The following is a 14,637-nucleotide window of genomic DNA, read 5'->3' as shown; positions in this document are numbered from 1 at the left end:
CCACTATGTGGGAAACCCATATTTTCTGGCACAAATGTTTTGCCTTCCTTTTTCTTTTGGTTTTTGTCAAAAGCCAATTTTTTTGGCTTATTAACGGGAGTGGGCAGAAATTTTTCTGCAGAGAGCTAAAGAAAAAATAGAGAGAAAGAGAATAGAAAAAAATCAGATTTTCAAGCTTGGTGCAGCAGTGATCAACTCTTCGATCGAAGGTCCATCCGTGGTTCGATTGAGCTGATTTTTGGACAGCAGCTAGGTGATAAGGTGTTCTTGACTTTGTACGGTCGGATTTTCCATCCGAGTCTTGTAGCGTCGAAAATACCCATTTTTCAGCAGCTACATTTTTTGGTGATGTTCTCTCATTTTTCTCTCTTTTGCTAAAGATTACATGTTGTTAGCCTTGTCGGAGTTGAATGCTTGTTGTAGGCTTGATATTGTGATCTTGTAGTTGAACATTTGATGATAGTGGAGCTCTTTATCGGACTCTAAAGTCCCGTGGTTTTTACCCTTAATTTAGAGGGGTTTTCCACGTAAAAATATCGGTGTCTCTATTTATTTTTGTTGTGGTTGCATTAGTTGATTTGTGGTTGATTAAGGTTGCTAGAGAACATATCTTGTGCTATTGTGCTTGCCATAATTTTTACAGGAGTTATAAGGAGAGAAAGAACACCGGTTGTGCTTTCGCTTTGTTTCGGTTGTTCGGTTTCTTCCCAACAAACTGGTATCAGAGCTTGGTTATTGTGTCAGATAATTATGGAAATTAATACGAGCAAGATGATTATGTTGAATGGCACAAATTATCAACTTTGGCGGAATAAAATGAAGGACTTGTTGTTTGTGAAGGCTTTGCATCTTCCGGTCTTTACTACTCAAAAACCCGATTTGAAAAGTGATGAAGAATGGGAATTTGAGCATCAACAAGTGTGTGGCTTTATTTGGCAATTTGTTGAAGAAAATGTTTACAATCACATTGATCAGGAGACACATGCTCGAACATTGTGGGAGAAGCTTGAAAGCTTGTATGCTTCGAGGTCGGGCAATAACAAGTTATTTTTGCTGAAGAAAATGATGGCGCTGAAATATAAAGAAGGAATGTCTATAGCTGACCATGTTAGTGAATTTCAGAGTATGATGAATCAGTTGCTTGGTATGGGTGTCAAATTTGATGACGAGATTTTAGGACTTTGGTTGCTTGCTACTCTACCAGACTCTTGGGAGACCTTTCGAGTCTCACTCATTAATTCTGCCCCACAGGGTATTATTACTTTGGATTTGGCTAAGAGTGGTGTGTTGAATGAAGAGGTTAGAAGAAGATCTCAGGGTTCTACATCACAGTCCGAGGTGTTGGTTATCGAGAACAGGGGGAGAAACAGAGACAAAGATGGAAAGGGTAGAGATAAAAGCCGAAGCAAGTCAAGATCGAGATACAAGAATCTTGAGTGTCATCATTGTGGTAAGAAAGGTCATATCAAGAAATATTGCTTCAAGTGGAAGAAAGAGAACAAAGGTGGTGGTGATAAACACGATCGGAATGACGATGAAAAATTCGAGCGTGTTGCTACTGTTACTCGTGAAGATCTGTTAGTTATTTGTGATGAGAATTTGGTCAACCTAGCATGCGACGAGACTAGTTGGGTGATTGATACTGGTGCATCACTTCATGTCACGTCGAGGAAGGAATTCTTCACATCTTATACTCCTGGTGATTTTGGGGTATTGAAGATGGGTAATGATGGTTTGGTTTCGGTTATTGGTATGGGAGATGTTAGCTTGGTAAGTAACAACGGAACAAAGTTAACTCTCAAGGATGTTAGACATGCACCGGATGTCTGTTTGAATTTGATTTCTGCAGGAAAGCTTGATGATGAGGGATTCTGTAACACCTTCAGTGAAGGGCAGTGGAAGCTGACTAAAGGCTCCTTGGTTGTGGCTCGAGGAAAGAAGAGCTCAAATTTGTACTTGATGCAAGCTTTGACTTCTCGAGAGACGGTGAATGTGACACTGAATGACAACTCAACTGAGTTGTGGCATAAACGACTCAGTCACATGAGTGAGAAGGGGCTTAACTGTTTAGCGAAGAAGAATCAACTTTCAGGTTTAAAGAATGCTACACTGAAGAATTGTGCTCATTGTCTAGCAGGAAAGCAGAAAAGAGTTTCATTTAGAAGCCATCCTCCTCATAGGAAATCAGAGTTGCTAGAGTTGGTCCATTCAGATGTTTGTGGTCCGATAAAAGTAAGATCACATGGTGGTGCACTTTACTTTGTGACTTTCATTGATGATTGTTCAAGAAAGCTATGGGTTTACACTTTGAAGTCTAAAAATCAAGTCTTTGAGGTGTTTAAACAGTTTCAAGCATCAGTTGAAAGGGAAACTGGGAAGAAGTTGAAGTGCATTCGTACTGATAATGGTGGCGAGTACACAGGGTCGTTTCATGAGTATTGTCTACGACAGGGAATCAGACATCAGAGAACACCACCAAAGACTCCACAGTTAAATGGGTTAGCTGAAAGAATGAATCGAACATTGATTGAGAGAGTCAGATGTTTGTTGTCAGATGCAAAGTTACCAAGATCATTTTGGGCTGAAGCTTTGAATACAGTGACACATGTGATAAATCTGTCTCCTAGTGTTCCTTTGAAAGGTGATGTGCCAGATAGAGTTTGGTTTGGTAAAGACGTGTCATATGATCACCTACGTGTGTTCGGTTGTAAAGCATTTGTTCATGTTCCAAAGGATGAAAGATCCAAGTTGGATGCCAAGGCTCGACAATGCATTTTTATTGGTTATGGTCTAGATGGTGAGTTTGGTTATAGACTCTATGATCCAGTTCAGAAGAAACTCGTGAGAAGCAGAGATGTTGTCTTCATTGAGGATCAGACCATTGATGACATTGATAAGACGGAGAAAGTGGATTCACAAGGTAGTGGTGACTTGATCGATGTGAATCCGGTTCCCTTAAACTTTTCACCAGATCCTATCCAGGATGATGTGCATGGTGATGTTAGTGGTGACCATCAGACTATAGGTGACTTTAATACTCCCATGGATGATGTTGTGAATGATCAACAACAAGCACCTATAGCTCCACCAGCAGTTCCACTTCGAAGGTCTTCCAGAGATCGACAATCTTCTGTCAGGTATTCTCCTGATGAATATGTTCTTTTGACTGACGGGGGAGAACCTGAATGTTATGAAGAGGCTATGGAGAGTGAATGCAAAGATCAGTGGGTTGAAGCAATGAAAGACGAACTTCAATCCTTGCATGAGAACCATACTTTTGAATTGGTGAAACTGCCTAAGGGCAAAAGAGCTTTGAAGAATCGGTGGGTTTACAGGTTGAAGCAAGAAGAGAAGTCTTCATTTCCACGATACAAAGCTAGATTGGTCGTCAAGGGTTATACTCAGAAAAAGGGGGTTGATTTTGAAGAAATATTTTCTCCGGTTGTGAAGATGTCCTCTATCAGAACTATACTGAGTTTGGCAGCTTGTTATGACCTAGAGGTTGAACAAATGGATGTGAAAACTGCTTTTCTTCATGGTGACTTGGAAGAAGAGCTTTACATGGAGCAGCCAGAGGGTTTTGTTGCACAAGGGAAAGAGGACTATGTGTGCAGATTGAAGAAGAGCTTGTATGGTTTGAAGCAAGCTCCAAGGCAATGGTACAAGAAGTTTGAGTCTGTTATGAGGGAGCAAGGCTACAAGAAGACTACTTCTGATCATTGTGTGTTTGTTAAAAGATTCTCTGGTGATGATTTTATTATTCTTTTGTTCTATGTTGATGATATGCTTATTGTTGGTCAGAATGCTTCTAGAATTGAGAAGTTGAAACAAGAGTTGAGTAAATCCTTTGCAGTGAAGGATTTGGGGCCAGCAAAGCAAATTCTTGGCATAAGACTGACACGTGATAGAAAGGCCAAGAAATTATGGTTATCACAAGAGAGGTACATTGAGAAAGTACTTCAAAGGTTTAGTATGGACAAAGCTAAAGCGGTGAATACTCCCTTTGCTATGCACTTTAGATTGAGTGTTAAGCATAGTCCTTCCACAGAAAAGGAGAAGGAAGAGATGCAGAAAATTCCTTACTCTTCAGCCGTGGGTAGTTTGATGTACGCAATGGTTTGCACGAGACCAGACTTGGCTTATGCCGTTGGTACAGTTAGTCGGTTTCTTTCTAATCCAGGCAGAGAGCATTGGAATGCAGTGAAGTGGATTATGAGATATCTTCGTGGCACTTCCAACATGAAACTTTGTTTCGGCAATGAGAAACCTGTTCTTGTTGGGTATACAGATTCAGACATGGCCGGAGACATTGACTCGAGGAGATCTACTTCAGGTTACTTAATCACTTATGCAGGGGGAGCTGTGGCATGGCAATCGAGACTGCAAAAGTGTGTTGCATTGTCCACCACCGAATCAGAGTTCATTGCAGCAACCGAAGCGTGTAAGGAGATGCTTTGGATGAAGAAGTTTGTGCATGAGCTTGGTTTTACTCAGGAGAAGTATGTCCTGTACTGTGATAGCCAGAGTGCTATTCATCTTGGTAAGAACTCAACTTTTCATGCTAGATCTAAGCATATTGATGTGAGGTACCATTGGATACGAGATGTTCTTGAAGCTAAGCTGTTAGAGCTTGAGAAGATACACACTAATGATAATGGTGCTGATATGTTGACGAAGGCCTTACCAAGAGGAAAGTTTGAAGCATGTTGTTTGACCTCCGGCATGGAGGCATTCCCCACATAGTTGGAGGGGGAGATTTGTTGGGTATGGGTCCCACTATGTGGGAAACCCATATTTTCTGGCACAAATGTTTTGCCTTCCTTTTTCTTTTGGTTTTTGTCAAAAGCCAATTTTTTTGGCTTATTAACGGGAGTGGGCAGAAATTTTTCTGCAGAGAGCTAAAGAAAAAATAGAGAGAAAGAGAATAGAAAAAAATCAGATTTTCAAGCTTGGTGCAGCAGTGATCAACTCTTCGATCGAAGGTCCATCCGTGGTTCGATTGAGCTGATTTTTGGACAGCAGCTAGGTGATAAGGTGTTCTTGACTTTGTACGGTCGGATTTTTCATCCGAGTCTTGTAGCGTCGGAAATACCCATTTTTCAGCAGCTACGTTTTTTGGTGATGTTCTCTCATTTTTCTCTCTTTTGCTAAAGATTACATGTTGTTAGCCTTGTCGGAGTTGAATGCTTGTTGTAGGCTTGATATTGTGATCTTGTAGTTGAACATTTGATGATAGTGGAGCTCTTTATCGGACTCTAAAGTCCCGTGGTTTTTACCCTTAATTTAGAGGGGTTTTCCACGTAAAAATATCGGTGTCTCTATTTATTTTTGTTGTGGTTGCATTAGTTGATTTGTGGTTGATTAAGGTTGCTAGAGAACATATCTTGTGCTATTGTGCTTGCCATAATTTTTACAGGAGTTATAAGGAGAGAAAGAACACCGGTTGTGCTTTCGCTTTGTTTCGGTTGTTCGGTTTCTTCCCAACACGCCATAATCAAATTCACTTGCTGTGCCGAAGACTACATGAAGACATGTGAAAGAGGAGATGATAAACAAGAAGAAGAAAGCATTAAAACAAAGTTTCGTCCTACAGAATATGGAACAGTCCATATCTATAGACATGAATTTCTTCGGACAGCAAGATTGTGATAAAGAACTTATTGCAAAAGCTTTGAAAATGATCGTAAATATATAGATATCACTCTACATCTCTCACTGGACATGGGAAATTTCCAAGAACAAGACCTCGCAAGACTTTGAAAAGTAAGAGAGGATTATGACAATATTTTATATTTAATCCGAAGGAAGTTTTTGATCAAATCACATTATAAAATGAACACAGCAAAAGACAACCTTATATTTAACAACTAAATAATTTTTGAAAACTGATGTATTTTTTGTAGACTGACCCTCAAACGTATAAACAATACCAGAAATATGGGTGAAATCATGCCATTTGGTGTGAATGTCTTATATGAATATTTATATAATCAACACCAAAATGTTTAATTTTTTTGATTAATATTTACATATATATATGATAAAATTAAGGGTTAATATATCATTTGGTACTTACATTTGGCTTGAATTTTCAATTTTGTACCTAATCTTTTTTGTTTCAATTTGAAACCTAAGTTTGGCTTCAATGTTCAATTCGATACCCAAACTAAACGACATCGTGTGGTTCAATAAATATTTGACATGTCCGCCTAGTAAAAAAACATAGATACTTAATTGGGACAAAAAAAATTCAGGTGTTAAATTAAACATTAAAGTCAAACCTGAGTACTGGTATGGGAAAAAGAAAACTCGAGTATCAATACCCAAAAAATCAGGTACCAATTTGGGAAAAAATTTAAGTATCGAATTGAATATTAAAATTAAAAATAGGATTTTAATATAGGTACTAAATAATATATTAACTTTAAAATTAAAGGAAGTTTAGAGTCATGCCTCGTCTTCTACCTCAATCAATAACGAGTGGTTATTATTATTATAGGCAGGTCCTACAACAGCTGACTTGACTTAAAAACTAGAGCACATGGATGCAATTTCCTGCTATTTGCTAAAAGTGGTCTAATCGTTGATTTTTCAAAGGGTTAAAATATGTTGTAGATCCTGTACGATTCATAAATTTAAAATTTAGTCCCTATATTTTTATTTTCAGGAACTTACTCTTTCTACTTTTTAAATTTTGGAATTTAGGTCTAATTGTTAACACTGTTAATTTTCTTTTTGTTAAATTTAGGTCCCTATATGATAAAGTTAAGGGTTAATATACCATTTAGTGCTTATATTTGGTTTCAATATTTAATTTGGCACCCAAACTAAACATCGTGTACTTCAAAAAATATTTTACATGTGTGCCTTAGTAAAAGAATCATAGGTACTTAATTGGGACAAAAGAAAAAACTCAAGTGCCAAATTAAACATTGAAGTAAAATTTAGGTACTTATATGTGACAAAGAAAAACTCAAGCATTAATATGAAAAAACTCAAGTATCAAACTAAGCATTGAAGTCAAACTCAGATACCAAATCAAACATTGAAATCAAATATGGGTACCAAATAATATATTAACAAGCCGAGAGTCAAGCCTCATGTTCTACCTCAATCCAATAATGAATTATTATTATTTTAGGCCCGTTTGCTATGTTTGGGCTCGATTTGACCCGAAAAATGGGCCTAAATTTTTTTCAAGCCCAACTTGGATAAAAATGCTAAAACTCGAGTCTAGTTCGATCCGCCCAAATTAATTTCTTTATATTATTTTTTATATATAAAAAATTAAAAATATAATACATCTAAAATATAAAAAAACATTAAAATAAATGATTCTCAAAAAATTGAAAATAAATTTAAAAAATAAATTTATACTTAAATAATACTAAGATAGGTGTAACTTAACAAACAAATGTCTCTAAAATAGTAACAAAATTAATAATAAAATAAGAGTTATACAATATCCGAATAATAACAACAAAATAGTAGTAACATAAGAGTGAAATGATAGTAAAAAAGTAAGAAAATAATAAGAAAATAGTATCAAAACAACAAGAAAATAGTAGTTTTTTTTTGTCTTTTTGCTAATTAGGGCCGAGATTGGGCCAAAAAGCCTTACCCAAGGTCTGACCCGTTTTTTAAACGAGTTTTTTTTTGTCCAAGTCTATTTTTTGAGCCTATATTTTTATCCAAACCCTTTTTAATTTTCGGATAGGACTTAGAATCAGATCCAATGACCCGTCGAAGACAAAACTACCATTGAGTTATTATTATTTTTAGGTTAATGAATTATTGTTATTACTATTATTATTATGAAAATAGCAAAGTCAATGTGACTCAGTTTAGTCATTTTTTTGTAGGTTTTGGGTCGAAACAAAAGGATTTTATTGGCAGGTCCTACAACAGTTGACTTGACTTAAAAGCTAGACCAAAGAGATGGATGAAAATTCGTGCTGTTTGCTAAAAAGGTCCAATCATAGAAGGGTTAAGTTATGTCATCGGTCCCTGAACTATTGAAAAATTTTAAATTTAATTTTTATACTTTTATTTCTAATAATTTAACCTTTACCTTTTAGATTTTAAAATTTTGAAATAGAAAATATTTTCAAACCCTATAATTTTCATCAAGCAAATTATTCCTCCACCATTACCAAATTAATCTTCAAGCAAAGGAATTCAAAAAGTTTTAAAAATCATCCCTCTCCTCCGAACTAGATCGTCAATCTCTTCATCCAATTAAGGTTTTTATATCTTCGAGTCAAGTGTGGGATCTAAACTTAAATCTTTTTGTATAATTGAAAGTAGTAGAAAGTAATGGTTAAAATCATACCTTTAATGTTTAGAATAATGTGTTGTGAAAAGTAATGGTTAAAATCATAATCATTATAATAAATTATGTTATGAAAATAATTTATATTTATTTTATAAAATTATAATAAAAATTTATATTATTTAAACTTATTTTTTTTAAGTTATGATAAAAAATTATCATAAAAATAATTTGTATATTATAAAAGTGATGATTCATATTTCATTGGATTGTACAAACATGTTGAATAATTCGTAGCTTCATTCATAGATGAATTTGGAATGATTCATACTTGAAAAGTACACCAAAAAAAAAATCTCGATGATCTTAATGATACAGATTCGGATGATAATCATAATTAACACTGATGTAAACTTCATACGAAATATATTATAACAATAGTAACAAATATCACAATTGTCAACAACCAAACACTTTGATATCGTAATATCTATCTTTCATTGCCTTTTTGAAATTTGAGTGTTATTTACAAGGTCGAAGCTAAAATTGTTGATAAGGGGGCGAGATATTTATATATAATATACATGATCAAAGTGGAAAAGACCTACTTTCAACAACGGATTTTTACATTCGGGATAATCTTAGTCACCAAAATTTAGAAGAAAAAAAAGAGCTAAATGCTCAATTTTTATTAAATATTATAATTATTTAAGTTTATTTTTCATCTAATTAATTTTAGATAATATTTATACTTAGATGTTGCAATTATTACTTTATTACCAAATTAATATTTATATATTACTTTGTATTAATTTATTAAATTTATAATTAAAAAATTATAAATTCTATAAAAGAAATCAAATAAAAAAATTGAAAAAATTTTAAGAAGTCAAACACAAATTTGTCCTTTTTTTAGACACTACATTATAATATCAAATTAAAAAAATTGAAAATTCAAAGGACCTTAAAACAAATTTTATAAAATTTAGGGGCAGCTAACCCCCAAAGTTCATATCTAATATTTAACATAACAGTCCTCGTTTATATTAAACATATCAAACAAGTCCATCATATAAATATTTAAATTATCGATTGAAATTAATTTATTACTAATTCATATTCATACCAAACATATCATTAATACATTGGATATTTAAATATGGTTATGAATTATAGGTTTTCATAGCTTTTATCAAACAATAGAGGGGTAAACTAAGTCAAAAGTTGGTAAATGGAAAGCTGAAAACACCAAAATTACAAGGAAATGTTATGCTACATGCCAATAAATTTACTTTTAATTTTTGTAAGAATTTATGTTGGATTTATTTAATATAAAAAAAAGTATAATTTTTAAATTTATTCGTTTTGGGTACATATTCACATTTAAGGCTAACCCAAACTTTAATCTAAAATAAAATATTTTTTAAAACAATTTATTTATAACTTTATATTACATTAGGCTTATTAAGCTATAAAAGAAAAAGGATCAATTTACAGAATTATTTGGAAACAGTAAAAGTTGTGAACACTTAGAAGTAACACAAGGCATGGACTAGGTGCTATATTTCAATGGCAATTGTTCTTCTGAATCCACTGGAGGTTCCTCATCTATCACAGATTCTAGGAATCTCTTCGAAAGGAAATATCGACCGCCGAGGCGCTGTTGGTAGTGTATGATCACAGCAAAGAATATACCCAACACAATAATAATGAAGTCCCAAGCAGTTGAGTAGTAATCTGCACCATGATCTGCATAAATGTATGTGTCATCTATATCAACATAGCTGTTTGCCCTGTACAGATCATATCCATGGGGTACGAGGCGAACAAGGGTGATTCCGATGTAAAAGAGTCGAGAAAGAGCCAGTTCTCTCGAGTTGTGGAACATGTTGAAGATGATTTGAGGGAAAAGAAAGGCATCCAGTATCAAACCAGCATAAGCTCTTGAATTCCCCAAAATGATTTCATCTATGTAGTACCAAGAATGCGTTGCCCTTACTGTTCTGTGTACATTCTGCCTTGACTTAACCGAAAAGGCGATAATAGCTCCGATTACGTACACTGGAACACACACATACAGCCCCCTTTCTCTGCAATCCACAAGGTCTTTTTCTTTTCAGTGGAGCATCTAGCAGTCCATGAGAGCATCAGAAGACGGACTTGCAGCAGAAAAGCCACCATTGTGACGACTCTAATGATCACCTCGTTCATTTCGAGCCACGTTCCACCTCTAATCAAGATCGATCTCTCGCTATCCTGAATGAACGTTGCTTCGAGGTTTAGAACCAAAGGGATGAAGTGTCCCAGGGCTAGAATAACAAGCATGAGAAGTGAAACCATAGGACCAATGCCACGGTGCTTCCTCACATGAAAGATTTGAAATGCAACAAAGATAATTGCAAGAGTGTTGGATACGACCGACACGATCATCTCGAAATCCATTCTCCAAATCGATTCCGCTCCCCAACTGCGAGAATTAGTTGTTCCCAAAATCTGCAGAGGCTTGAAGTACAGACTATCGGTATTTTCACGCGTGCTCTCGATGCTTCCCTTGATGTTATTTATCTTGCGCGAGTTCAATGGAAGAAAGTTGACTTGCACAAGGATATCGCAATCTATCGAATGGCTTGAAAATGATTTGCCGTCTAACCTTGAACGCCTGCAGCCAACCATGCATAGGCTACCTGTTGTTGTATCATAAACCCCTTCAGCAGAAATTTGGATTTTGGTTTGCAGATATTCATATGAAGATTGGTTAACCGGTTTGAGGCACCATCCAATTCCAAACTAAGTGGCGGGATGCTAATTTTATAGCTGACATTAAGCAAGCCACTGCTGGAATCGGATTCAACGCCAGAACTTTTAGGCTTTGAGCTTGAGGATGGTAATAGAGATGGAAATCTCTGATACTGCTGATCATCTACCGCAAGAATATCCGAAGAACCCCATCCGATGCTTCCTTTGGAACCGTTGATGATGGACATACTAAAACTCATGTCTCCAGAATAGCCATCTGGATAGTGTTCCATACTGCTATTAGTCCTAGAATTCTTCTTTGGACATGATTTCTTCACTTCGTCCATTTCCGTGTACACATACTTCAAACCTTGAAGTTGAATTCCTCCTCCATAACGTCCAGTATTTCGGAACTCGACCCTGTCAAAGAAACCACCTTCATTCCTAGGCTTCTCACTCCAAATTTCTCCTACAATGGTGCTTGGGTTTCTGATAGACAAGATTGCAGGGAATCTTAAGCTCAACCGTGTCGTGCAGTCTCCGACATGAGACTTCTCCAAGGAGCTCGATGCATCATAGATTCGGCAAGCAATGATACAAAGCCGATTACTCTTTGCATCCCAAGATCCTTCTCCAATTAATGAAGTGTTGAGATTGGGAGAGCTATAGTATCCCTGATAGCTGTCGTTCCGGATTCTATCAGAAACCTCAAGCTTTGCCTATCGTTTGAGCACTGAATCATACTCAACGATATTACTGAAGGTAAATATCCAATACCATCACCAAATGGATTGCAACTCTTTGAAGAATTACAACTGCCAGTATACTCCAATTCGAAAGCATTGCTTCCACCTAACATATCACAAATAGTTCGAGTTTGCGATAAGCGGAGGGACGACATCGGTTGGACATCGGTTCCCCGAGGACACCCTTCACTAAATTGTTTTGAAACCATGGTGTAAGCGTAATTTAGTTGGGGAAACATCAGCAGTGAAATTTGCTCAAAGTGATTTGGATCACCAATTGAATTCAAGCTATCCAGGGTACCAGTCACTAAAGTTCTGATAGTACTTGACTTCCTAAGATTATTAATCTTAAGAACAGCAGCAAGATGAAGCAGTTTACCTTCTTTGGAGTAAGCATAACTCGATCCCACCATGCAAAGCTTCCCGGTTGTTCGAGACCAGAAGCCTCGAAAATCGAAGTCCAGTGTCCCACGGTCGCTTGAATCGCTTGACCTTATAATAAAGTGTGAGCTTCCAGAGGAGATACTCCGTTCATAGTAAAACGAGGTTTGAAAAATCAGGTTTCCTTCCACCATAAAGACATCATCAGCATCGGTTGTAAATACGTGGTGAGTCTCGAAAAGGAGAGTTTTCGATTTGGGTGCATAGTAGGAACGTGAAGGAGGATTGTTAGGACTTTATCACCACCACTGAAGTAACCATATTGACGTCCAGGGAAAGGCATGATATTGAACTCCTCATCAACTGGTTTGGATTCATGAACAACTGAGTTACAGTGAACGCCATAATCAAATTCACTTGCTGTGCCGAAGACTACATGAAGACATGTGAAAGAGGAGATGATAAACAAGAAGAAGAAAGCATTAAAACAAAGTTTCGTCTACAGAATATGGAACAGTCCATATCTATAGACATGAATTTCTTCGGACAGCAAGATTGTGATAAAGAACTTATTGCAAAAGCTTTGAAAATGATCGTAAATATATAGATATCACTCTAATCTCTCACTGGACATGGGAAATTTCCAAGAACAAGACCTCGCAAGACTTTGAAAAGTAAGAGAGGATTATGACAATATTTATATTTAATCCGAAGGAAGTTTTTGATCAAATCACATTATAAATGAACCAGCAAAAGACAACCTTATATTTAACAACTAAATAATTTTTGAAAACTGATGTATTTTTTGTAGACTGACCCTCAAACGTATAAACAATACCAGAAATATGGGTGAAATCATGCCATTTGGTGTGAATGTCTTATATGAATATTTATATAATCAACACCAAAATGTTTAATTTTTTTGATTAATATTTACATATATATATATATATATATATGATAAAATTAAGGGTTAATATATCATTTGGTACTTACATTTGGCTTGAATTTCAATTTTGTACCTAATCTTTTTTGTTTCAATTTGAAACCTAAGTTTGGCTTCAATGTTCAATTCGATACTCAAACTAAACGACATCGTGTGGTTCAATAAATATTTGACATGTCCGCTAGTAAAAAACATAGATACTTAATTGGGACAAAAAAAACTCAGGTGTTAAATTAAACATAAAGTCAAACCTGAGTACTGGTATGGGAAAAAAAAACTCAAGTATCATACCAAAAATCAGGTTACCAATTTGGGAAAAAATTTAGGTATCGAATTGAACATTAAAATTAAATATAGGTACTAAATAATATATTAACTTTAAAATTAAAGGAAGTTTAGAGTCATGCTCGTCTTCTACTCAATCAATAACGAGTGGTTATTATTATTATTATCGGCAGGTCCTACAACAGCTGACTTGACTTAAAAACTAGAGCACATGGATGCAATTTCCTGCATTTGCTAAAAGTGGTCTAATCGTTGATTTTTCAAGGGTTAAAATATGTTGTAGATCCTGTACGATTCATAAATTTAAAATTTAGTCCCTATATTTTTATTTTCAGGACCTTACTCTTTCTACTTTTTTAAATTTTGGAATTTAGGTCTAATTGTTAACACTGTTAATTTTCTTTTTGTTAAATTTAGGTCCTATATGATAAAGTTAAGGGTTAATATACCATTTAGTGCTTATATTTGGTTTCAATATTTAATTTGGTACCCAAACTAAACATCGGTGTACTTCAAAAAATATTTTACAGGTGTGCCTTAGTAAAATAATCATAGGTACTTAATTGGGACAAAAGAAAAAACTCAAGTGCCAAATTAAACATTGAAGTAAATTTAGGTACTTATATGTGACAAAGAAAAACTCAAGCATTAATATGAAAAAACTCAAGTATCAAACTAAGCATTGAAGTCAAACTCAGATACAAATCAAACATTGAAATCAAATATGGGTACCAAATAATATATTTAACAGCCGAGAGTCAAGCCTCATGTTCTACTCAATCCAATAATGAATTATTATTATTTAGGCCGTTTGCTATGTTTGGGCTCGATTGACCCGAAAATGGCCTAAATTTTTTTCAAGCTCAACTGGATAAAAATACTAAAACCGAGTCTAGTTCGATCCGCCCAAATAATTTCTTTATATTATTTTATATATAAAAAATTAAAAATAATACATCTAAAATAAAAAAAACATTAAAATAAATGATTCTTAAAAATTGAAATAAATTTAAAAATATAAATTTATACTAAATAATACTAAGATAAGTGTAACTTAACAAACAAATGTCTCTAAAATAGTAACAAATTAATATTAAAATAAGAGTTATACAATATCTAAATAATAACAACAAAAATAGTAGTAACATAATAATGAAATGTAAGTAAAAGTAAGAAAATAATAAAAAAATAGATCAAAACAGTAAGAAAATAGTAGGCTTTTTTTTTTTTTTGTCTTTTTGCTAATTAGGGGCCGAGATTGGGCCAAAAAG

The 14,637-nt window shown here is 34.8% G+C and overlaps 1 protein-coding gene across 1 annotated transcript; it reads right to left on the bottom strand.

Moving 5' to 3' along the window:
- Window positions 1-9,824: 9,824 nt before the first annotated feature.
- On the bottom strand, window positions 9,825-12,657 carry LOC121217267 (uncharacterized). The gene is made up of 6 exons (XM_041092790.1): window positions 12,651-12,657; window positions 12,439-12,567; window positions 11,766-12,319; window positions 11,033-11,727; window positions 10,351-10,931; window positions 9,825-10,240 (listed from the first exon to the last, which is right to left on the bottom strand). The coding sequence occupies exons 1-6, from the start codon at window positions 12,655-12,657 to the stop codon at window positions 9,825-9,827; spliced, it is 2,382 nt and encodes a 793-aa protein (XP_040948724.1).
- Window positions 12,658-14,637: the final 1,980 nt, after the last annotated feature.

Source organism: Gossypium hirsutum, chromosome D05 (genome assembly GCF_007990345.1).
Source record: "Gossypium hirsutum isolate 1008001.06 chromosome D05, Gossypium_hirsutum_v2.1, whole genome shotgun sequence".
NCBI lineage: Eukaryota > Viridiplantae > Streptophyta > Magnoliopsida > Malvales > Malvaceae > Gossypium > Gossypium hirsutum.
The sequence above is the reverse complement of the archived record's forward strand: the minus strand, read 5'-3'. Positions and strand labels throughout refer to the sequence as shown.